This window comes from Rhinatrema bivittatum, chromosome 3 (genome assembly GCF_901001135.1).
Source record: "Rhinatrema bivittatum chromosome 3, aRhiBiv1.1, whole genome shotgun sequence".
Taxonomy (NCBI): domain Eukaryota; kingdom Metazoa; phylum Chordata; class Amphibia; order Gymnophiona; family Rhinatrematidae; genus Rhinatrema; species Rhinatrema bivittatum.
The window spans coordinates 577,105,950-577,131,004 of NC_042617.1; the positions used below are offsets into that span (position 1 = coordinate 577,105,950).

Below are 25,055 nucleotides of genomic sequence, written 5' to 3' on the forward strand. Positions count from 1 at the left end.
AAATAACTTTATGAGCATATAAACCTCACTGAATATAATGTCAATACTTAGCTGTAAGGCAATAGTGATAGTTCTTAAAAAAAAATAAAAATATATATATATATATTATACTATATAATATATAGTATAATATATATACTATATATGTATATAGTAATCTGGACCTTGATTTGGCAGTCAACCTATAAAATCAGTAGGTTGTGAGTAGCAACAATTCTATTTATCTAAAGTATAATCATTTTTTGACTGTGTTGTGAACAGCTATCTTTGGTATATGTTATGGCATTTTGGGGACTATATTTTATTTACAGAATTTTTGAAGACATTTTTATTTCAATCAGTTTTCTCAGTCATTACATCTCTGTCATAGAACTTCTGCCCAAGCTTCAGTAAAGGCAGCTTTTTTCACCCATCTCCTTTGTCTTTTCACTTACCAGCATATTGGATTGGCTTCCGCTTTGTTTTTTGGGTCCATCTTTTCAAAGTGGATTACATTCGGGTACTGTAGGTATTTCCCTATCCCCAGCACTTACTTACTAAAGGGCTTATTTACGAAAGGTTTTCTTGCATTTTGTGTTTATGGGAAAAATGCTTAGTAAATGAGGCCCCTAGGTTTTACTCCTGGGGGAATTCTGCGCTACTGCGGAACGTAGAATTTGCGCAGAATTCCCCCCCCCCCCTGCACAGAATTGCCAAATTCAGCGCAGAAAATAGCAGAGGAGACCCCGGCATGCTGCGAACGGAGCGTGTCCCATGGTGCATGCTCCGTTCGTGGCGAAGATGAAGGCTGGGCGCGCCGCGCCGGGCGCGGCACACGGAGGCTTTCATCTTCACCACGAACAGAGCGCGTTCTGTGCCATGCCGGTGAGAGAGAAAGTGTGTGTGAGAGAGGGGAGGGTGACAGAGAGCATGGTTGGTAAGAGGGGGGTGGGGAGGGTGAGAGAGAGCAGGAAGGTGTGAGAAAGAGAGCATGGGAGGTAAGAGAGGGTGGGTGTGGGGGGGATGCTTAAGTGTGGGTTTCAGAGAGAGGGAACCTGTATGTGAAGGAGTGTGTATGGGTGAGAGAAATTGGGAGCCGTGTGTATGTGAGGGTGCTAGCCTGTGTGAAGGGATTCAGTATGTGTGAGACAGAGCTTGTGTAAAGGGGTGCATGAGAGACATAGGTAGTCTGTGTGAGGATGTATGTGTGAGAGAGAAAGGGAGATTGTGTGGGTGTGTATGCAAGAGAGAGGGCCCTGTATGAGGGGATGTGTGTGTGCGCGAGAGAGTGAGGGAGCCTGTATGAGGGGGTGTGTATGTGGAAGGGACACTCTTACATTAATTTCTAGGGAAATTCTGCAACTTTAAATGATAATGTTTTTCTGTCATAATTTAAAATGTAATTACTTAAAGACTACAGATAGCGGAACTTCTCTATCTTTTTTTGTTGCGAGGATTCAGCCGTGGTAGAAACAATAAACAAATGGATGACCAGAATACCTCTATTCCCTCTACATATATTCAAATGGCATAATAATTTTTAATAATAAATGACCTCATATAGGCAATTTTGTACGGAGCCTTGATATGTGTGAGTGTGCTGAATAGCAAGTAGTTTTTTTCACTACCACTCAATGTATAATCATTGGTCATTCATATTTTTATCATTAATCTTTTTGTGTGTGTCAGTCCATCTTGGTGAAATTCTTAAAACCTTAAATAAATTCTTCAATCTTTAAATATGATTGCGGTTTTTTCAATTTTTTCTAATTTTTTGTAGCTACTTAGCTTGTTAAAGTGAAGAAACTGCCCGACTCTGTGCCATGAGGTTTGTTTCGCTGATGTCAGCGCAGCTCTGACCTGCTATTGGCTGGTGGAGGCAGGAGGCGGTCAGAGCTCAGGGAGAGGAACGTCGTGGCCGTGTCCACATGGTCCGTGGTCCGGGTCGTATAGTGCAGGATAGAAAATTACCGGCGCAAGGCTTCAATATTGCACTGCGTTCTTTGTTTGAAAGCGACTTTGCTATCCCTCTTTGCAAACCATTAAACACAATTTTAGCAGTCTGAAGAGATTTCCCTTCACAGGCGAGGGGTGATGTGTCAGCTAGCTGAGCGCTCCAGCTGAATGTCCCCTGCTGCTGTATAATAGTGTAGACGCAGGTTTCGCTCCCCGCACATATCTTTAATCATATGGATAGCAATAATTACTATTTTCAAAAGCATATTCCTGTTATTAGCAGTACGCTTGTGTTTAAAGCCGTATTTCATTAGTTTCTGCGGTTCAGTATTGTGGGTGCTGAAGCCCCAGGTGTGAAATGTAAAGACTGATCAAGCTTTTTCTTTTTATTGTCTTTCCCATTTTAAATATACAGGGCTTGCAATTTAAGGTGAAGGCGGTACTTCCAAATAATCAAGGAACGAGAACAGAGGACCCTCCATGGATGACTCCCAGGATCTAAATGAGCAAACAGTAAGACTACCTTCAACTAAATGTGCACAAGGGACATGCGAGCAGCCTGTTCCTTAACGTGGCGGTTTCTTTGTTTTACCTGCAGCCTCGCTTACAGTAGCACTGGGAAGTTGTTTGGCTGGATAACATATGCACCAAGATTTCCCTTCTGTGTATGGGGAAAGAAGCCTAGTGATTGAGGCTCAAAAGGATGTAAAAAGTGCAATGATTATAACAAGAGAGAGGTTCCAGGACCTGGGAATAGAATCCAAAGTCAAGGAAGAGAGGATTGTCCCCACCATGCTGTCTCACCTTTCACCCGATCCTTTCTCTCTCATACACACACTGCCTGCTCCTCCATTGTGCTCTCTCTCTCACTCACTCTCTCTCTCTCACACACACACACACACACACACACACACACACACACACACACACCTCTTCCCCATTCCCCTCTCTTGCACATAGACACTTGCTCCACATCTGACCTCTTTGCATCCTCCAGCCTCTCTCCTCACTCTTCGATTCCCCACTCATCCTCTCCTACCCTTTCCAAAATGATTCATCTTTGTTCTGTCTGCTTCGCATTCATCCCCCGTCCATCTTCTCCAACCTTGAGAGGAGGGGAGGACTGGATTACGGAGCAGACTAGCTCTTCTTAGCTCTGCTGTGTCCGTTCACTTTTTGTTTCTTGTTTACAGTCACTTATTCTGTATTTGATGATGGTTTGTGCTGTATGGGATCAAGGTGATGTATTCTGCTAGCGAGTAGTTTCTGAGTTGTCCAGCTTGTTCTCGTTTCCCAATAAGAGATGATTTGCTTCTAATAATTTTGCATTCTAAGCCTGCCTTTTCAAATTCTACTCAAGGTGCCTGTTCATACGGAGGGGTTGTTGCTGTCTGAGTTTTGGAAGTTAGTGCTGCTTTGGTATGACAGGTTTGTTACACAGGTTCTGAGTGACATTTGTGGAGAGTTTTGTGTTACTTCACATAATGGAGGGACTTTCTGTCACTGCTACTGAGGTGACAAAAGAATTTGCAAATCTTTGTATAGTGAGCAGTAAGGGAAATCATCCTTGTTTGGCCCATTCAGCCAGTCATTCGAGACTACCTTCAGCCAATGTGGTATGGATTTTTTGTAATTTATACATTTTATGTATTTCTTGGTTTTGCATTCTGTCCCCAAATATCACAGATGACACAGTAGACACTATGATGTGATTTCTGAAACATAGTTGTATTATGCATGAAACAAAGTTTAATATTTAAAAGTAAGGGGCAATTTTCAAAACTGTTCATTTTGATGCAAAGTCTGTGGGTAACGTTGCCTGCGGACTTAGTGCCAGTTCTCAGGGGGAAAGTACGAGAACACTTTCCCTTTGAACTGTGCTTTTGGGTGGGCAATTTTACAAAAGCCCTTTTACCCTGGTAATTTGGGGGAGGAGAGGAGGTTGCACCGGCCCTGTTTAGATATTAGAAAGGGAGCATGTTTTGGTGCATTTGCAGTAACTGTTATTAAGACGAGGATGGGTCTCTCTTATTTTAGGAGAGGGGTACACTACAAATGACCAACTAACAAATCACCTGAACTAGACATGTTCAACAGAGATGCCAATTAAGTGTTTCATTTTACCTTAGAATTGTATCTGAAAAGGGTTTAGATTGTGCCATGTTCTTTCCCGTTAACGTTCGGTTGCTTGCCTCCTAACTTTGGGCCTGGAAATGTCTAAAACAAAAATGATTACTTCCTGTAGAAGAAGCGAGCAGCGTCCACAATATGTAGAATGCGGCTGGAGCCCCTTTGGCTTTGTTGGATTATTATTGAGGAAGAGCGTCTGTCTTTGTCTGAAAGTAAGATGCAGGATGGAAGGGAATCCCTCGTCAAGGCAATGCTCGTAGAGTCCGCTCAGCCGGCACTGATGCCGGAGCGGCTTTGCTTCATGGGAATATCACCTCCTCGGGAGCACGGACTGCTTTGCTGTTTAATATTTGTGGCTCGTTGAACTGATCTAGGGTGCAATCTCCAGCCTTTTTTTTTCCCATATTGGATTGCTGCGGTTCTGTACGTCTGGATTGCAGTCTGTTAGAACTTACAGTCAGGAGGGAGATTTTCAAAGGCATTTACATGGGTAAAATGGCTGGACTGAAAAATTGCCCTCGGAAGTGGCTATAAGGGTGTGTGGTGGCCACGGTGTGTGCATTTTTCCATGCGCTGGAAGGAGGCATTCTGTGGACATGTTTAGGTTGGGTTCGGATGGGGAGCTGGGGAGGGATTTGCATGCGGAACAAAGGATGTGCGCCATTGTGTGCCGTCTTGGTCAGTCACACAAATAGGGGGTGCAAAACATACAGACGTTTTCGATGCATGCTCTTTGCGCCTGCTCATTTTCCAAGGGAAGCCATGCGGCTTGTTAATTGGTGCAATGTAGGAGGGCTAAAGTAACCCACCGTGCAGTCTATTCCAAATCACCTTCTCAATGCCTAACAGTCATTCTTCCTTTGCTTTGAAAAGCAAAGGTGGAGGGGGAACCCCAAAAAGGTCCTGACAGGGGGCCCGTACTTTACAAAGCTGCTATTTTTCATTTCCACCAAAGGCAGCCTTGCTGCACTCTAGAGCGTTTCTCCTGTAGTCTCCAAAGGGAAAATCAACCCCAGCATGCAGGAGGTCAACTTTGGACCCTCTTGTAACTCACACATTGTAAACAAATCAACAGGAAGTCAAAGTGGCAAGGGATGTTAACCTGCACCCACCATGATTCCCTCCAGCCATTCCCTGTGCCCGCCTTGTGTCGTTTACATGTTGAGAAGAGGAATGATGTAGGGAGATTGATGCCACTGCTTCATAAGTACAAGATGGCCGTTATAGACCCTAAAATAAAGGACAGATTAACAAAAAAAAGCAAAACATTGAGCGTGGCCTGAATACCTCAAACCTGTACCGGTGCTGAACTCTAAGAGTGAGAGGACAGGACTCTCTCCAGGCCTATTCAGCCCTTGGCGTCTCTGCAGAGGTTGCCAGCCGGTTAGTGCTAACTGTCATGATAGCTTTCAGAGTTGGATATGAACCAGCAATGCAAAGGTGAAAGGCATTGACTTCCTGTGCCAATCCACTTACTTGTTCAGGCCCCTTTTAATATGCTTCCTACGACTGTATGGCTCTGCAGAAAAAGCTAAATGTCTGTTTCTGGAAAATGCAATATATGCACTAGTTGTGTGTTTTGGGAAAAAAATGGCATTGTGAATTTTAAATGTAAAGCATTAGTAGCTGTATCAGCCCTGGAGAAATGGTTTTGGTGTCTTTTTAAAGGGCCAGGAACAAATATATTATATTACGTGAGTTTTTAAAATCTCACAGGCCTTTTCTTCAGATGTGCATTTAGGAATTTTAACCCATTTTAAGATATTTATTATCGTAGTTTCCAAATAAGAAAGGCAGCAGTAAATAAGCAGGCGACAGTAGAATCCAGTGCATGTTGTAAAGTTTTACGGGGGACATAGTAAATGACAGCGGATAAGACCGGCTGTCGAAATGATGTCTCCTGCTCATTGGTGTAAATAAATCTATGAAACTGCAGTTTCCAAAACGTGCTGGAATGCTCTGATACTGTATAGACCACAGTAAGGTCCTTTGCACTGCAAACCACCAGTGTCCCAACTCTGCTGCTGATATGAAGCCGAAAATGCTGAGGTTGCTCCTGCACGTGCTGGAGAGTCCCCTGGAAAATCCAAGCTCCAGTAGCTGACAGCAGAAGAAATCTTTCTGCCTTACTGGCACAAGGCAAACCAAAGTCTTCACAGTATATTAAGTCTTAATTACAAAGAAATAATTACTTTTAGGCATTTATTTATGTATCTAAAAGTCATTTTGAGCCACCTTATCTAAAAATTCTAGGTGGTCTCCAGTTGTATCAGAGTAGGTTCCTTCTGCCTTGGATGGCAGGACCAGCAGATTGCCTTGCACGTGCTCTGTGCTAATTCACATGAGTTACACCAAATGTAAACTTTTATGTGCACACATCTTTTATTAACATTTAAACACAATATCATTTGAAATGTTAAATGCACTCCTTGCATTGACTCCTGTTTCTTGTGCAATTAGGCAACAGTGGTTTGCAGCCGGCTTTAGCACACAGATATGAAATACTGATGCATAATTCTACTGAATTTCTCTCAAAAACATTTACAGTCAGTCCCTATCTCGGGTTCTAGTGACCTTAATTACAAACAAATAATTAACTTTTAGGCTTTGCACTAGAGAAGATTTTATTCTGTCAAAAAATACACAGACTTAAGGGGTCACGCAATGAAGTTACTAGGTAATACATTTAAGACAAATAGGAGAAATTATGTTTTTATTAAATGCATATTTCCTAATGTGTAGACAGATGGACTCAGGACCCGTGGGATATGCTCTGCTGCCAGCAGATGGAGACAGAGCAAGCTGATGTCACTGTATATATACTCCTGCAGTGACCCCTGCCTGCCAGTATTCTCCGTCGCCAGCAGATAGTGGACGTGTATCTCCCTATGGAGATTGCTTTGGCTTTTTGAAAGGAGAAATTCTAAATTCAAGAAAAGAAAGCCCCCCCCCCCTTTTCTGCAGTGATACCTAAAGGTCCTTCCCCCAGTTGAGAATTCCTGAGGTGATTTCCATGGTCCATCAGAGTTGTGCCTTGGTCCGGTAGCCGGTTTCTGGCGTGGACTTAGCTGCTTGTACAGCTGAAAGACAGAGGGTAAAGAAGGCTGAGCGTGGCGGTGACGGCAGATGCCCTCTCCCTCCGCAGCTGGAGACTGTCTCTGAACTCAGCCAGTAAGTGCTGAGCTCTGGGAAGTTTAAAAAAAAAAAAAAAGAACTTTTACCTACAGAGACAGTTAGGGGTTTTTAGGCCTTCCTTTGATCTCTGTGCTCGGCGTACCATCCCGAATTTGTTCCCGCTCCCATTGGGGTAGGGGAACTGGGCAACCTGGCAGGTTGAGCGGCCCAGGTTGGCTAGGCCCTGTGGTAGGCTTTTCTCTGTGAGCTGCGTGGTAGGCCAGGTGGCGTTTTTGCGCGCGCTGCGGAATTGGTCAGCTGATGCAGCCTCCAAGGCTAATCTTACAAAAATGCCCAACTCTTGTTTGGGAGCGAGTTAGAAAAGCTGGCCAGTAAGTGGGGCGAATCTCCAGTTCCCCGGTTACCGGAGGACAAGATGCCATTGCAGCGCCCCTTTTCTATGAGGGGTAGTCTCAGAAGTTCCAAGCATTTTCGTCCCTACAGAATCCCGACCTTTCAGAGGACCTGGCCTTTTGGTAGGTCTCAGTCTGTTCGTCCTTGACACTGAAAAAGAGGAGCAGGCTCGGGTGGCAGACCGTCCCAAGCTTCCCAATGAAGGTTTGGTGAGGGAGGGTCACAGGACGTAGACAGAGGCTTTCTAGAATGCAACGCTTTCTGTTTGTTCTGTTTTAGCTTTCAGCAGCTTCTGAAATACAGAATCCTAATGGGACCAAAGATCTCCAAATCATTCTGTTTTCTAGTATGGGGTATAAATATTCTTCAGCTTTCATTGGAACAGACTAAAGGTCCTCTTTGGTGCAAAATTAGCACAGCTTTGGCAGTCACGTTGTTCCTCTTGAAAATAACGAGGAATTTTTGTTGTTCCTGTTGTTGATAAGGCCGGTGCAGGTTTTTGAACTGGGTAAAACTGCTGCGGATCTTTAATACTGCACATCTTCCTTCTGACCTTCTCTATTGTTCAGTTTGTAGTAACAGAAAAGAGTTTGACTGCAGACCTTCAGGGATTTCCGAGGACTGGACTTGCTCAACCAGTTTCTATAACAGAATGCATGATCATTTTAAGTTACAGAGAAACCTTAGATTGTAACAGATATGCGTTTCTTGCAGCGTTCTGTCTTATAAGCGTACTTCATAGGCTTGTAAATGTCTTGTAAGCCACTTTCCGTGGTCTGGTACCATGTTAGTCAATTTCAGCAGATGTTTCAAGAGTGCAAATATCAGGCATACCTGTTGTAAATGTTGCTGGTAAAATGGTGTGGTTCACATAAATATGTAGAAATTAAAATTGATGAGCAAGTTGTAGGAGATACCTTTGATGTGGTGGGGGGCATTTTTCAAAGACGTTTACCCAGGTTAAATGACCTAACTGAAAATTTCCCTCCTTGAATGTGGCTAAAAGTAGGTACAGATTCCATGGCGTGAGCACGTTTAGCCCAATTAAAGAGAGGTCTTCCGGTGGGCGTGTTCAGTTTTGGAAATGAAGGTAGCATGCTTTTGGGGGATTGACGTTCAGCCATGTGTTTGCTGTTTTGCCCCCTGCTAGGCTACCCCTGCAAAGAGGTGGACAGTACACAGACACTTTTAGCAATGCATGCTTTGTACTTACTCATTTTCTAAAAGAAGGAGCATGGGTAGTTTCTCTTTGGGTAGAGTCTGTGCATTAAAAGTGTCTGCATGGCTTGCACCTATGAGCTCTGTTTGAAAATGACTCCCTGACTGGACTGACTAACTTGTGTCCTTGGACATGATCATCCTGAGCACCCTATTTGTTGACCTGATGAAGTGAGTAGAGCTCTCGAAGACTAATCACAGATGTGTTGAGATGTTTCTGATCTTTATTTTTGCTAGACGTTGAGGTTAAAAAAGTTGGATTTATTTGGAAAATGTATAAGTCCACCAATTCTAAACCCTTGCTTCCTAGTGAATAACACTCTTGTGAACATGGCATACAGATGGACATCTGAAATTCAATTAAAATAAACAAGCAGAGACAAACAGTGTAAACAGAATAATGACAGCCTCTGCCAAGCCAAATATCCTGTAGGACTGCTCTGACCACGAATCTCTGTCAAGTGAGACTCTGAACCAAGAGATCCAAAGCCCGGCTTTCCCTGATGATCTCAGTGAGTGCACAAGCTCATATTCAACCAACGCTGACTTCATTTGACCTTACTTTTACTTTATTTCGTTTTGTAGCCCATCTCCTCATAAAATAATGCTCTAAGCAGATAGTAATAGCCACAAGGTGCATGCATAATCATATTCACTGTATCCCAAACTGTCTAACACTTGACAAATGAATATCTACATTTGTGGGTGCATGAATAGCTGTAACCCTCGCTCCTTTCTTGTATTTCTCCTACTTCTCTATTTCCCACTTCCCCTCTACATTTCTACCAACCCTCCATTTTTTCAGTTGTCTGCTAACTCTTGGCTCCCCCAACATCTCTTGCCTATCTTTGTCTCTCTTTCTTTCCCCTCTCACATCAATCTTCCAAGCTGGAGCCTGTGGCAGTCAGCAAGGTGGCTTTTGGTAGTCTTTGCCTTGAAGAACGTTGAAAGTGCAGGCTGGAATCTGCTCAATCATGGCAGGAGCTTAGGGCTAGAAAATGAGACTGAGAACTTCACTCTCCCATAGCTTTTCTGCTCATCTTCCCTGCTTCTCTTGCTGAAATAGGAAGTGCACACACTCTCTTTTCCTACACTGCCATCTGGAGGAAGGGAAAGAGACTATAGAACCTGGGAAAATAAAGAAGCAACGAGGCAGAATCATGAAACCTAATGTCCACACAGTGGCCAAATACTACATCTAGAAGAGAGGCAGTGGGAATTCTGTGATATGATAAATGAGTAAAGTTCATAAAATTCAGGATTTTCTCAGTGCTTTGAGCTTCATGAACTTAATTTGTGTAATAATTGCAAATTAATTTCTATTGTTTTCCCAACAGTTTTTGAAAACTTAGGGCATTATTTTCAATGGGTCTTCTCATTGCATTATGCCTAGACATGGCCTTTTCTAAAATTGCCCACCTGATATGCAGGTAAATTTTACATGTATATTTCTCATTTGCATGTAAATGTACCCGGACTTAGCGGAGGTGTTCCTGGGGATGGAATTGGGGAAGGATTTAGGCTTACATGCACACTTTATCAAACCTGGAAGCCTATGCATAACTTTTCAGGAAAATGTCTGCATATGTTTTAGCAGGGTCTAACGTGTATGGGATAGATTTGGTGGGATAATTTTCAAAGTGGACTTATGCGCTTAAGTTTACCTTTAAAATTGGTGTAACTTAGGCATGTGTTTCAGACTTTCTGCTTGAAAATTACCATCCCTGTTAAGAGGAAAAAAATATATGCGGGTACTGGTAGAAGTATGAATGGAATTCATAGCATTTCAATTTGTATCATTCAAGTATCATCATTTCACTTCAACATAATATGCCAAATCAGAATATGGTAGACCTACCGTGCATCTAAACTTGCGTGCAAATGAACATACTTATAGAATACCTATTGTTTATTGAATAAGTTAGACACTTTGATCACATAAGCATTTTGCCATCTGTTTCGATATTGTTTTGCTATATACATACATGCTGAGTAGTTTGCACACCATTATATACTTGAAAATACATGTTTTAAGTTGAAGAACCCAGCATAAACTCATTATATTATTTTTGTAATTGTTAAAAGTTTGCTGGATAAACTATCTTTTTAACGAGTTCCAAATACATTTGTTGTTATTGTTAAAGGGCTTTTCCTCCTCCGCCTCTCTTGCTCCCTTCTATCAGATTGTCTTCTGATGCCAGCATATAAGGCTTCTACTAATTTCTCCATTTTTCTCCTCTCTTCATCGGAAGATATAAGCGTCACCCTCCTGTGGCCAGAAGCTGCTACTAACTTAGTGGACACTAGATTTCACCTTAAGTTATGACATAGAAACAGACATGTCGGCAGAAAAGAACCAAAATGGTCCATCTAGTCTGTCCAGCAAGCTTCTTATTGTAGTATCTACCCCATGCAGTTATCCCAGAGTCTTATGCTAACCCATAAAAATGTACTGCAAGCAACATTTTTACTGGCTGATGAGCCTTTTTGAAAATTCAGACAGTGCTGCTTGACGTGCTTTGCTTGTGGACATGGCCATAAAAGCAGTCCTATATTTTTTTCCCTTATGTCTGCGCAACAGTTCCCTAGACCGTAAAATTCGGGGCCCTCGTTAGTTGCTGTCGGATTCCAATTCCTCATTTCCAGTTGACGTTGAAGCAGAAAGCAGTTTTGAAGTTGCACCAAAGGTATCAGGGCTTATTGATTAAGAGTAGTAACACCACACCAGCCAAGTTACCCCCATGCTTAATAATTCCCCAGACCGTTAAAGTCGGACCCTCGTTAGTTGCTGTCTGAACACAATTTCCCTTTCTCCCTTGCCGTTGAAGCAGAGAGAAATGTTGGAGTTGCATCAACAGTATCAAGGCTTATTGGTTAAGGGCAGTAACAGCTACACCAGCAAGTTACCCCCATGCACTCTTTTCTTCATTTAATCCTTTAGGGATCCACAGTGTTTATCCCATGCTCTTTTGAATTCCTTCACCATTTTTGTCTTCACCACCTCCTCCGGAAGGGCGTTCCAGGCATCCACCAACCTCTCCGTGAAGACATATTTCCTGACGTTGGTTCTGAGGCGTCCCTCCTGGAGTTCCATTTCATGAACCCTAGTTCTACTGATTTCTTTCCAACGAAAACGGTTTGACGTTTGTACATCATTCAAACCTTTCAGGTATCTGAAGTTCTGTGTCCTATCTCCCCTGCACCTCCTCTCTTCCATGGTATTACTTGGATTCCTTGCCCCAGTCAAGGGCTCTGAGCATTACAGTAGAAGCAGATCAGTTTCAGTAGGAGTCTCAGAATTTGGGGTAGTGAAGACATGTGCCATTGACAGAAGGGTCTTCATTGTGGTACTATGTGGTCTGACAATCAAAATTCGACACTAGAGAAAAGGTCAATTGCTTTTCAATAGCTATATGCTCTGCCAGCTATATAATAATATTTGTATTATGTGTGTTTGTTTATACACATATGCACACGGAGTCTGTAATGCCCCCAAGGAGAAAGGACCATTCACCTATTTTCCCCACAAAATGTAACTGCCTTCTTGTTGGCTTCCCTGGAATCTGCCTTTTTAGGTATTCTTTACAATGAGGGAAAGCCTGATAATGGCGTCTGTTTATGTCCATATGCGCATGTGCAGATATATATATATATATATATATATATATATATATATATTTTTTTTTTTTTTTTTTTTTTTTGGGGGAGGGGGGTGGCAGAGAGGTGACTGTAGGCAGTGTGACCAGTTAATATAACTATTGAGGCTAAACTGCATACTGCAGCAAAAGCAGATGAATGTAATCGGACACTACAATAAGCTTGTTTGAGCAGCTGCTGGATTCCTGTGTGAGCTGGTGCTGAATTCCTCATGGTGCCGGAGCTCCGAGAGGCAGAGCAGCAGGCTGGTGCAGAGCACGTGGAGATCTGAAGAAGAGGTGCTTCTGCATTGTATTGGCTTCTTTGCGAACTATCAGCAAACGCTTTTCTCCTGTCACCATCTTTTCTGATCTAGCATTTTTCTCTGGGAGAATGGCTGGCAATGAGCCTGACATCAGAATAAAGAAGGAAGAGTACTACAGTCAGGGGTTATACAGCAATGCTTCTCATGAACATTGCAGCTCTGTCTGCAGAAGAAGCACCATCACGATGAGCGAGGATAGAAAATTCTTAGGTACCAGGTTGCTCAGATGCCCACAAATTAGTGCTTGCCACTGGCCTAGGCCTGAAAGAAAATGCTGCCAACTGCTGCTTCTGCAGGCCTAGGCCGAACGGGAGGAGCCATGGCTGCCACCACTTTAGTGGGCTCTGGCTGCTGCTGCTGCCACTTCACTGAGCCCAGGCCTTATGGGAGGAGCCACTGTTGCTGACTGGGACTGCTTCCTGCACCCAGAGAAGACAGGCTGCAGGGAGGGAGAAGAAAACAAACATAAAAAGAAAACATCAAGTATTAAAACAAAAAACCATAAAAATGACATCCAAAAAATAAAACAAGAAAGAAAAAGAAGCAAGATAATAAAACAAAAAAGAAAAAAATGGAAAAATTAGACAATACAAAAAAGCAAAAATGAATAACAGGTAAAAACAAAAATCAACCTAAATTAAAAACAAACTTCCCTGCCTCCCCCTCAAAAAAACTGTAAAACATCCTGATTTTCAAAAGCCATATACATGCTTAAAACTGGGTAATACGTGTATAAATACACTTTACCCATGTAAGCCGGCTTTTGAAAAGGTTTACAGTATATGCCAGTGAATTGCCCATAGGTTTTATCCACGTTAAGTGCACTATAGGTGGGTAAATGACTAAATAGTTACAATGGTATGTTACATTTACATGTGGAACTATTTTGCAAATTCACCAGAAAATGCATAAAAAATATGACATTAAAAAAAAATTTGCCCTGAAACCTATCGAATTTTCTTGGTGCCCATTTTATAAATATTTTTCTAATCCTAATGATGCCACTGAGAGAAATGCATCTCGGTATCCTGGCATCCTGGCATAGGCAGGAAGGTTGCAAGAATTCTAATCCTGAGGCATAGAAACAAAAATAACTTTAAAAAAAAATATGTCCAAGAAAATAATATACCTTGCCATTTGCAAACTCTGTCACAGACAATACTTTCTCTTTAATTAAACAATATTTCTGTGTTAAACTTTTTGACATTTTTTGATCTCTTGCCTCAGGCCGTGTGGAACTCAGTGTACTTGAAAATTTTGTTCATACTTTTGTCACTGTATTTTTTAACTGCAAAATAACATGGACATTTTTAAAGAAAAAATAAAACAGCCTGAAAGCATGTGCATCATTCCATCTGGATCCTGACCTTCATTGCCTCTTTATCAGCATGCTAGACTATTCATTAGTACATAAGATTTGCCATATTGGCTCAGACCAGCAGTGATCAAGCCAAGAAGAAGCAGTGGATTTCCCCAAGGCCACTTTATGGATTTCTCTTTCAGGAACTACACTAACAACTTTTATCACATTCTCCGGCAATGAATTCCAGAGTTTTAATTATACGTTGAGTAAAAAAATATTTTCTCCCATTTGTCTTAAATATTTCACCTAGTAACTTCATTGAATGTTCATAAGAAATTGCTATACTGAGTCAGACCAAGAGTCCATCAAGCCCAGCATCCTGTTTCCAACAGTGGCCAATCCAGGCTACAAGTAACTTCCAAGTACCCAAAAACTAAGTATATACCACCCTATTGATGCTAGTAATAGCAGTGGCTATTATCTAAGTCAACTTGATTAATAGCAGTTAATGGACTTCTCCAAGAACTTATCCAAATCTTTTTTAAACCCAGCTCAACTAAGGGGTAGATTTTAAAAGGGTGCGTGCACACGTGTACACCCGATCTAATAACTTGTGCGTGCATGTAATAAAATCAGGGGTTGGCGCACGCAATGCACCTTGCCCGGCATGCGTAACCTTTTTAAAATCCGGCCCTAACTGCACTAATCACATCCCCTGGCAACAAATTCCAGAGTTTAATTGTGCGTTGAATGAAAAAGATTTTTCTCTGATTAGTTTGAAATGTTCTACATGCTAACTTCATGGAGGGCCCCCTAATCCTTCTATTATCTGAAAGAGTAAATAACCGATTCACATCTACCCATTCTAGACCTCTCATGATTTTAAACACCTCTATCATATCCCCCCTCAGCCATCTCTTCTCCAAGCTGAAAAGTCCTAACCTCTTTAGTCTTTCCTCATAGGAGAGCTGTTCCATCCCCTTTATCATTTTGGTAGCCCTTCTCTGTTCCTTCTCCATTGCACCTATATCTTTTTTAAGATGTGGCGACCAGAAATGTACACAGTACTCAAGGTGCGCTCTCACCATGGAGCGATACAGATGCATAATGACATTTTCCGTTTTATTCACCATTCCCTTTCTAATAATTCCCAACATTCTGTTTGCTTTTTTGACTGCCGCAGCACACTGAACCGACGATTTCAATGTGTTATCCACTATGACACCTAGATCTCTTTCCTGGGTAGTAGCTCCTAATTACGTATCCTAACATCATGTAACTATGGCAAGGGTTATTTTTCCCTATATGCATCACCTTGCACTTATTCACATTAAATTTCATCTGGGCATTTGGATGCCCAATTTTCCAGTCTCACAAGGTCCTCCTGTAATGTATCACAATCTGCTTGTGATTTAACTAGTCTTTGTACTTTTTGAAGCAACTGATTTACTTTTATGTTTTCCACTCCACTCATGATCTTAAAGATCTCTATCATATCCCCCCTCAGCCGTCTCTTCTCCAAGCTGAACAGCCCTAACCTCTTCAGCCTTTCCTCATAGGGGAGCTGTTCCATCCCCTTTATCATCTTGGTCACCCTTCTCTGTACCTTTTCTAATTCTGCTATATCTTTTTTGAGATGTGGTGACCAGATCTGTACACAATACGCAAAATGTGGTCAAGTGATATGAAATTAGTTTGTATTAATTTTGAATTTTTTTTTTTTTAAACAGTGGCCCCTCTGAATTAAAAATAGGGTTAAGTTTCTAGCTCAGGTATGGATTTAATGTATGTTAGGGCAGAAAGGTCTGAATGAAATGCTGTTGTCAGGTTCTTCAGATTTGGATATTTTATTTGTTTTCCATCTTTGATTCTTGTGTTTATTATATTTTGATTTTCTTTGACTGTCATCTGCCTTGTCTGTATTCTCTCCTTTAAGTACTGTGGAGTGAGTCACACATTTTAGTAGTTAACCATTTAGGTCCCTTGACTGCAGGGTTCTGGAATGAGCCCTGGTGAGGATTTGTTGCTGCGGTGACTGATTTGGGAGAGATATAAACATAGGGGGAAACGCCTCAGGATGCTGGCTTCCGGCCCCGGTTCTGATGGCCCTGGAAACCCAGAGGAGCAGAAGGAAATTCCCCTTGCTTCTCCCCCACCACCCGAAAGACCGTTCTGGAGGAGATTTGCTGAAGGAGACTGGCAGATGTCTCACTGGCACGCATTAGAAGACGGACGTTTTTAGGAATTACAGGGACAGATTTGGCCCTTAAAGAAGCCTCCTGCCTAGGAGGGAGTGTTGTCGAGAGGCTGTACCTTACACCGGTCTTCTGTCTCTGAAATTCACTGAACTGTTACTCCTGGGGGAATTCTGTGCTAAAAAATTTAAAACTCTGCACCAAAAACTTAAAATCCTGCAAAATTCTGCATACTTTATATTGGGTCAAAATAACTCAATATACATGACTGTGTTTAAGTAATTAATTTAAAATGTAATACAGAAAAATGTTAATACTTAAAGATGTGGAGTTTTAAATATTTTGAGCAGAATTTCCCTAGAAGTTCACTGTAAGATTGTCCCTTCCACCCTCTCTCCTGACTCCCCTGGCCAGTCTCCTTTCACTTTGTCCTCTCAGGCCCCATCTCCTCCACCTGCCACTATCTCGCAATTCCCCCTCTTGGCTCAATCCCTTCCACTCTAACTCCATTCCCAGAGTTTGACCCCTCTCTAAATATTGTCCCTCATACAGGCTTCCTCTGTTCCTCTCTCTCTCTCTCTCTCTCTCTCCTCTGTTCCTCTCTCTCTCCCTCACACACTCACACACACATACACAGGCTTCCTCTCTCTAAATCACATACACACCCTTTCATATAGGCTCCTCTCTTTCTCTCTCGCACACACACATCCCCTCATACAGGATCCCTACTCTCTCTCTCTCACATGCACACACATCCTCATGCAGACTCCCCCTCTCTCTCGCACACACCCTCACACCTCCATACAGGTTCCCTCTCTTTCTTGTACACACACCTACACCGGCTCCCTTTCTCTCTCACGCTTACACCCTCACACAGGCTGCCTACGTCTCTCTTCACCCCCGCACACTGGCTTCCTCTCTCGCTCAGCCCCATACACATAGCTCCCTCTCCCTCTCTCTCTCTCAGACATACACCTCTTCACACACCCTCACACAGGCTCCCTCTCTCATAAACAAGCACCCTCACATACAATCCCTTTTTCACACATACCAACTTCCAGTCTCTCACACACATACAGCCTCCTCACATAGACTCCCTCTCTCTGGCACCCACATCTACGCACCCTAACGCATGCTCTCCCTCAGCCCCAAGGCTCACAGTCTTACACATACACATACTTACTCTCACCGAGGCCTGCTCCATCTTTGTTGTGAACAGAACAGCCTCTTCTCGTGGCTCGCCAGGGCCTGCTCCTTCTTCACCGCGAGCAGGACGGCCTCCACTCATGGCACGCTGAAGTCTGCTCTTTCTTCGCCATGAGCGGGACGGCCTCTGCTCATGGCACGCAGGGGCCTGTACTATCTTTGCCACGAGCAGAGGCTGTCCTGCTCGAGGCAAAAATGGAGTAGGCCTCGGCGGGCTGCGAGAGGAGGCCGGCCTGCTCATGGCACGCTGGGGCCTGCCAAATTCTGCCCAGATTCTGCGCGACTGCACAAGAGGGGAAATTCTGCAGTAGCGCAGAAGTCCCACAGGACTAAACTGTGCACATCCTTTGAATCTTAGCGACTTGACAATTGTGCTCATTCTTAGGTACAGCACTGAATATGGAAATAAGGGACTGCTTTTATGAAATAATATAGAATTATTTTCAGTATTCTAAGTTCCATTAACATTCTCTTAATGTTCCTCAGTTTCCTGACAGACACAGATCATTGCTTTAGTGATTTCATTTCTTGACTTAACCCTCTGCTGTTACAAACTGGTCTGTCTTTCTTACTTGCTAAGTGCAGAAGACAACTATATTTTTGCATATTAGAAAGCTAAACATGGTAAAAAAAAAAAAATAATTAACTTGTCAAAGCGATTGGATTCTTGTTCAGAACTAAATGTGAAAATAATAATTTATACCAGTTTTTATGGCTGCATTCTTTTGTGCCTCTCATGGGACATTGCCTTAGTGCCTTATCGATTAATTGATGAAAAATGTGTGCTGTTACTAGCAAAAATGTTGCATTGCTAACTGATGATGATTACAGCTTCCACATGTTAAGCTGCGGAAATTTGCAATTGCTTTTTTCATCAAGGGATCTGGCTTTTTGGTAGTTTAAAAGTGACATCTAGGTGGAGGGAGCCTCAGTTGTTATACAGCAGGGATTTAGAACCTGTGATTGCTGGGAGCCCTGGTGCACAGCCCCTGGCCAGAGATTGGCGCCGCCGTGACCGGCTAAGTGAGCTGGAAGGTGATATAAAAGTGTGCGGGGGAGGGAAATCCCCAGGTAATTGTGGGGAGCCCAACAGAGGTCTGTTCCAAGTGAGCCAGAAGCAGAAGGGAATAGGAGGAAACTGCTGAGCCAAGAAAAGGCACTAACGCGTTAACGGGCGTTCTTAGTAAATAGGTCCCGGCAATTTCATTGAAACCTGTTTACAAAATGCATGACAACGCGGTTTTATAACACGCCCTTAGCAGTGGGAGGGAGCTTCCAGTGTTACCGTCCACAGCTGTATGAATAGATGAAGAATATTAGTTTGGTTTTGGTGTTCCATGCTATCAACTTACAGGCATGATAGTCAATGACAACCATTCAAATTATATTTTCGAAAGCTTTTAAAGTGAATTTTCAAAATGTTACGCATGTAAAATTTACACACATAAGTAGTCTCTACTCACGTACTCTATTTTATAAATGTCGAAATACATGTGTATTTTCACTTTCACACACACACATGTACTTGTCAAAAAGTGGCGTTCCGGAGCAGTGTCAACACGCACATAGGTTGCAATTTCCAAAGATGTGCGCATACATTGTCCAACTTGCTTGCGTATTTTTACAGCTGTTAATTATCTAGCCTAAGTGATATTAATTGTGTTTGTGTGGTACTGACTGGGTAGGAGGTAACTGAAGAGCTAGGACGGTCTTGATGACCTGGAGAAGGACTGGGAGACCTGGTGGACTAATTGATGAACCGGTTAATTTCCTTGACGCGCGCATATTTTACTTTCACGCATAAAATATATGCGTGTGTACTTTTCTAATAGCTGGGTAAAGTCCATGTGTTCACTGCATTGCAATATGCCGTTTTAATGTATTGCATTTCTTCACGCGTTGGCCTGCATACCCACATTGCAACCCCCCTTTTCTCCAAACGCTTCCGGCATAGCATCCCATATCATGCTGCATCCAAGGGCTGGGTATAGCACATCTTGCTCCCTTGAGCTCTCTTATAGGGCATGCAGCCTATACTTCCTGGAGTACTGGCTGGTGACATCATATCTTGAGCTGGGATATAAAGCAGCCAGTGCCACAGCAACAGGTCTCCAGCATTTGCCGTCGGCTCTCATTGACTTGGTTCCTGCTGTATTCCTGTGTGTCCTGTCTTGCCTTCCTCCTGTGCCTCCAGCCTGTCTTCCTTGTGTTCCTCTGTACCCAGTCTTGCCTCCCTGTCTTGGTCTCCTACTCCTTGCCCTCCCCTCTTCAGACTGTCTTCCTTGTTACTGCCTTGAACTCTGTTTGATTTTTGATTGCCCTGACCATTGCCTGGACATCGCCTCTGCTCACAGCCGCCAGTCCTGACCATTGCCTTGGCCTTTGCATTTGCTCCCAGCCACCTGCCCTGAACCTCGCCCGGACTTCACCTCTTTGCTCTTCACCTGCCTCAGCCCGAGTGGGTCCCTCCAAGTTCTGCCAGCCCCCAGAATCCAAGGTCTCAACCTGCGTGGGAGGTGGCTGGTACAGGTGAACACACCAGATTCCTGACCTTGTTGGAGCGTGGAGCTGCTGCTGCCTGCAGGGAGCAAGACAGTGGCTCCATGGTTCAGGTAGTGTCGACCCTAGGGTGGTGCAAGGGCTCACTCTTCCTTGATCTTACACACATATTTTATAATATGCACCTATGTGATACACATGTGTGTTAAAGTATTATGGTAAAACTACGCATGTGCACAGTCATGTGTATAGGTTCCACAGGCAATTGTTTGAAAATTATTCTTTTAGTGGGCAGAGAAAATTGTCTGTCATCCTTTAGTGCAAACACTGCTATACATGGAACTTGCCATGCCTGTACCCTTGAAGCAAGTTATCACACTTGTTGTCTGACCCATGATATTTGTGCGCAAATAGGCCGGATCAGTTAGTTAGAGAAAATAATTTTACTCTAATTCAGTACAAAATTATCAGTTAAAAATATTTCTTGCTTTTTTTTTTTTGGGGGTAAAAGTGAGACTAATTTTGCGTCTTAAGTATTGGAAAGAACACAAAGCAGTGAGACTACGTAGAAAGGCAGTATCCGCAGGAAGCTCCGTGGCATATCGGGCGTAGCTGTTAATACTAGTGCCACGTGTTGGGTTATATGGGCTAATAAATCTTGCTTTCAGTGACTTTTGCAATAGCCTGAGACGCAGTGCGGTCTTGCGTGCCATAGAGTCTGATTTGGGCCTATAACCCGATCAGGCCGGTAATGGATCTCACTGGGAAAAGTATGGTTTAGCTCTCGACAGGGAGGGTACAGTATAAAACAATAAAAGTAATGGGATATATCGAGCACACTAATCCCGCCTGGAGGAATGATTCACTTAGGCTTTAGTTTGGAGGAGACATTTTCAAAAGCTGTTTTTCCTTTGTTTATTGTTTCTCAATAAAGGAAGTGGATACATACTGGTTACCGAAGCCAGAAAAGACTTGTTGTTTAAATGTGGCTTCTCATCTTTGGGCTTTCAGGGTAACTGAATTTGGGAATGTACACTGGTTAGGTTTGAGGTTTTATAAATGCATCAAAAAAATAATTTATATGTAACTTGCCCAAATTTCCATATTTCTCAGGCAGAGCATTTAGAAAATATCCCATAACTGGCAAATCATAAACTGTTATTCACTTTTAAAGAAATAATGCATGCTTAATTCTGTGGCAAAATCGGGTCGAGTTATTGAGGCCTTGGTGGGAAGTTACTTTCGTGCTTGATTTGAATGAGGCAACGAGAAACAACTTCATGTCTGTCTATACAATGAATCCTTCTTAAAATAAATCTGTGCATCTGTGCACTTGGCAGTGCTTCCTAAGTCCACATATCTATCTTCTTACTTTGCATGATTACATTTTTAAAAAGGATGACTTAATGCACTCTTTAAGCATGGCCCCTATAGTTTCCACTGAACCACGCTTAGCAGCCATATTTGGAAGTCTAGCCAATTTCTTCACATTGCATAATCTGATGAGATCCCATTCTACGTGAGCGTGTGATGTCACTAACAATATGGACGCCTTGAATTTAGTGAATGTAAGAGAGGTTGGGACGCTCTTGCTAATAAATGTGCTCCCTGTGGATCTCAGGTAGAGAATCGAAACTAGAAACAGAGACGATGTTGGCGTAGCTGGCTATGAATCTTAAAAGTAATAATTCAGCTGTGGAACTTCTGATTGACACAGGATGAGAGTTGCTGTCATGTTTAGGAAGCATTGGCTTCCCTAATTTTCAGCCCATTGCTCTAATCTCTGCGTTACTACTTCTATTGAGCTCTTTAGCTAGCTGTAGAGTGAAGGTTCTAGAAATCTTTGTATACCTCAGTCCTACCCTTCCTGGGTGTGTGGGTTTGTCCTGTTTCCCGTCTGAATCAATGAGAACTCCAGGAGTAAGATAAGAAGAAGATATGTCTATTTTCATGGGAAAAATATATAATAGAAGGAAATATAAACAAACCTTGATTTTTCCTCCTGAGAAATGAAGAAAAGTGTTCCACAAATAATTAAACTCCACCCACTTCCTGGATTCACCCGGGTCGTTTTCTGTTTGATACAATTTGAATCCAAAGTATATGATATGATAGAGACCTGTAAATACTTCTGAATAAATCATAGGGGGGGCGGGTCTTTTTCAACAAAAAGAAAGCTCTGGAATGAGGAATCATGGGATGAGGGCAAAAGGAGGCAAATTCAGGAGTGTTCTAAAGAAATATTTAATTACAGAGAGGGTGAGTGGTTCCCGAACCTGTCCTGGAGGCCTCCCTGCCAACCAAGTTATCAGGATATGTGCAGTGAATGCGCGTGAGATAAATTTGCAGGCACTGCCTTCATAGCATGGAAAACCCTCCCTGTGGAGGTGGTAGAGACAAGGACTGTATCAGAATTCAAGAGAACACAAGATCTCTGAAAGGAAAGGAAGGGACCATAAATCTGAACGGGCGATGTGGATGGATAGAATGGATGGGCCGTATGGTTGTTATCTGCCGTCGTGTTATAATTTCTAAAATATGTCTGTAAGTGCTGAACCTGCCTTTCATGGACTAGAGCAGTTCCCAGAGTTTTCTAGCAGCATAATAAACTTGTTACATGTTTTAAAGTCACAGAGAGTTGGAGGATGGATGTTCACTTCCATTTTATCTTTAAATCTGGAGAACCTAACAGCTCAGTGATTTCTCAGGAGCAGGAGTCATGGCAGTAGCTGAAAGGAAGCAGCTAGCACACAGTTGGTAAATGGGCTTTTAAGCTTTGCTAAAGGCATTGTTATTTAATTTATTTCAGACCTGACCTGGGCAAATATTAACCTGCTTTGCTTCCACAAAAATTCCTATGGATTTCCTGCATATTTAAAATATCCTTGCATCAAAGTTAGCCAGAGATCAGCTAAGATTTGCTGTGGATTTTGCCACATTGGCCACCATTCTGCTGATCGTTGGTATGTTCAGGCACAGTAAATATGCAGTCTGTGGGTTTTGTGACATTTCCATGGATATCCTTGCAAAAATAACTTTAAGCGGATCGCACCTTTATGTGAGGAGTTCTTAACCTCTCCCACATTCACTCACTCACTCACGTTCATTTCCTTATTCAGCCATGTTCCATTCACTTCCTTTGGCTGTATATAGCTTGGCTACTACCGAGACAATGAAGCCCAGTCTTATATTCTAAGATTAAAGATGAAAGGGGGGCACTCAGAAGCGGACTGTTTGAAGTGACTGCTGTGGTGTGCCCGAGTTGAGAAGCTTTAACTGTCATTTACATCCTGCCCCATTGCACGATAACATTAACTGGGATGGACCTGCATTCTTTGAGCTGTCATTTTGGGATGCTGTGTGAAACAGTAACATCAGTGTCGTAACATCACACGTTGCAGACTGCGGGCATCCACAGTAACCCCTAGCAATGCCTAACAACCTAAAAATTCACATACTCCAAGGACTTGGGAAGGTGGGCCAAAGTGAAATAAAAATTGATAGAGGATTGCCTGCTCAATGAAACCATGTATGGGGGCAATGTTCATTCTGTTCACATTGAAACAAAGACCTCTTGGACATTTGATGAGCATAAGAACACAAGATGCGCCATTCTGGGTCAGAGCAAAGGTCCAGCTTCCTATCTCCGACAGTGGTCAGTCTGGGTCACAAGTACCTGAAATGCAGAGAGTAGACCTCTCCCACGGATAAGCAGTGCCTTTCCCCAAGTCTACCTGATCGGTAATGGTTTATGGACTTCCTCTCCAGGAATTTGTCTAAACCCAATGATGGTAGATGCCTTGATCACATCTTCTGGCAACAAACCCCATCGCTTGATCTGCATTGAGTTTCTTGGGTGAGATAAAATCCTTAAGGAATGTATGCTGGAGTAGATTTTATAATTTTGTGCGAGCGCGTACTTTTGTTCGCGCACCAGGCGCGAACAAGAGTACGCGGGATTTCAATAGATACGCGCGTAGCCATTAAAATCCGGGATCGGCGCGCGCAAGGCTGCCAATTTTGGGCAGCCTTGCGCGCACCAAGCCGCGCAGCCTGCCTCCGTTCCCTCCGAGGCCGCTCCAAAATCGGAGCGGCCTCAGAGGGAACTTTCTTTTGCCTTCCCCTACCTAACCCACCCCCCCCGGCCCTATCTAAACCCCCCCCCTACCTTTATCGCCGGATTTACTCCTGCCGGAGGCAGATGTAAATCTGCGCGCGCCAGCGGGCTGCTGGCGCACCATCACCCGACCCAGGGGCTATTCCGGAGGGCGCGGCCACGCCCCCAGAACGAAACCATGCCCATGCCGCCGCCCCCGAAATGCCGCGTCACGACCGTCACATTGTCTGCAGTGACTCCAAGATCCTTTTCCTGGGCGGTGACTCATACTATGAAACCCAGCATTGTGTTCCTGTACTTACCATTATTTTTGCCTATGTGCGCATCAAATTTTATCCGACACGTAGATGCTCGGTTCCCCGGCCTCACGAGGCTCTCCTGCAAACCGCGTTTTATCAACTTTGAATAATTGTGTGTCATCTGCAAATTTGATCACCTCTCTCGTTGCTCCCTTTCCCATATCATTTATGTATATGTTAAACAGCAAGGGTCCCAGTACAGATTTCCTGAGTACTCCAGTATTTATTATTCTCCATTTGGAAAAAACCGACCATTTCGTCCTTCTCTCGGTTTCCTGTCTTTTAACCAATTTCCTATCCACAATCGAATTTGTACCAATTCTCACAGGAAAAGCATGCACACATTCTCTCACTTTGAAAACTGACCTCTTAATTTGTTAAAATGTTAAATTTTATTCAGATAGCATTTCAGAACTGTGTTCATTCATGTCCAGTTTTTCATACAGATACGTTAAAATAAAAAAAAACAAAACCCTGGAAAATATCACTGAAACACGGTGGATATGTTTTTGTTAGGATGAGTGATTTCAGGTAAAAAAAGCAAGGTCCTTTTTTGAAAAAAAACATTCACTCTTATGAAGGCCTGAATCAGAATGGAAAATAATTAATTTTGACGTTGATGAATTCTGAGATACATAAACCATGCCATGTAGCTAATATTTCA

General features: G+C 42.9%; 1 protein-coding gene across 14 annotated transcripts in view; it reads left to right on the forward strand.

Annotated features, from left to right (window-relative positions):
* LOC115088383 (eyes absent homolog 4-like) overlaps nt 1-25,055 on the forward strand; it is a 545,124-nt gene that overhangs the window by 60,142 nt on the left and 459,927 nt on the right. For 13 of the 14 annotated variants that reach the window (XM_029596587.1, XM_029596586.1, XM_029596590.1 and 10 more), the window contains exon 2: nt 2,351-2,448. In XM_029596587.1, coding sequence (XP_029452447.1) covers nt 2,416-2,448 — 33 coding nt within the window. In that variant the 5' untranslated portion in view covers nt 2,351-2,415. Of the gene's footprint in view, nt 1-2,348; nt 2,449-25,055 lie in introns of those variants that run through there. The other variant, XM_029596597.1, reaches the window with a different exon arrangement.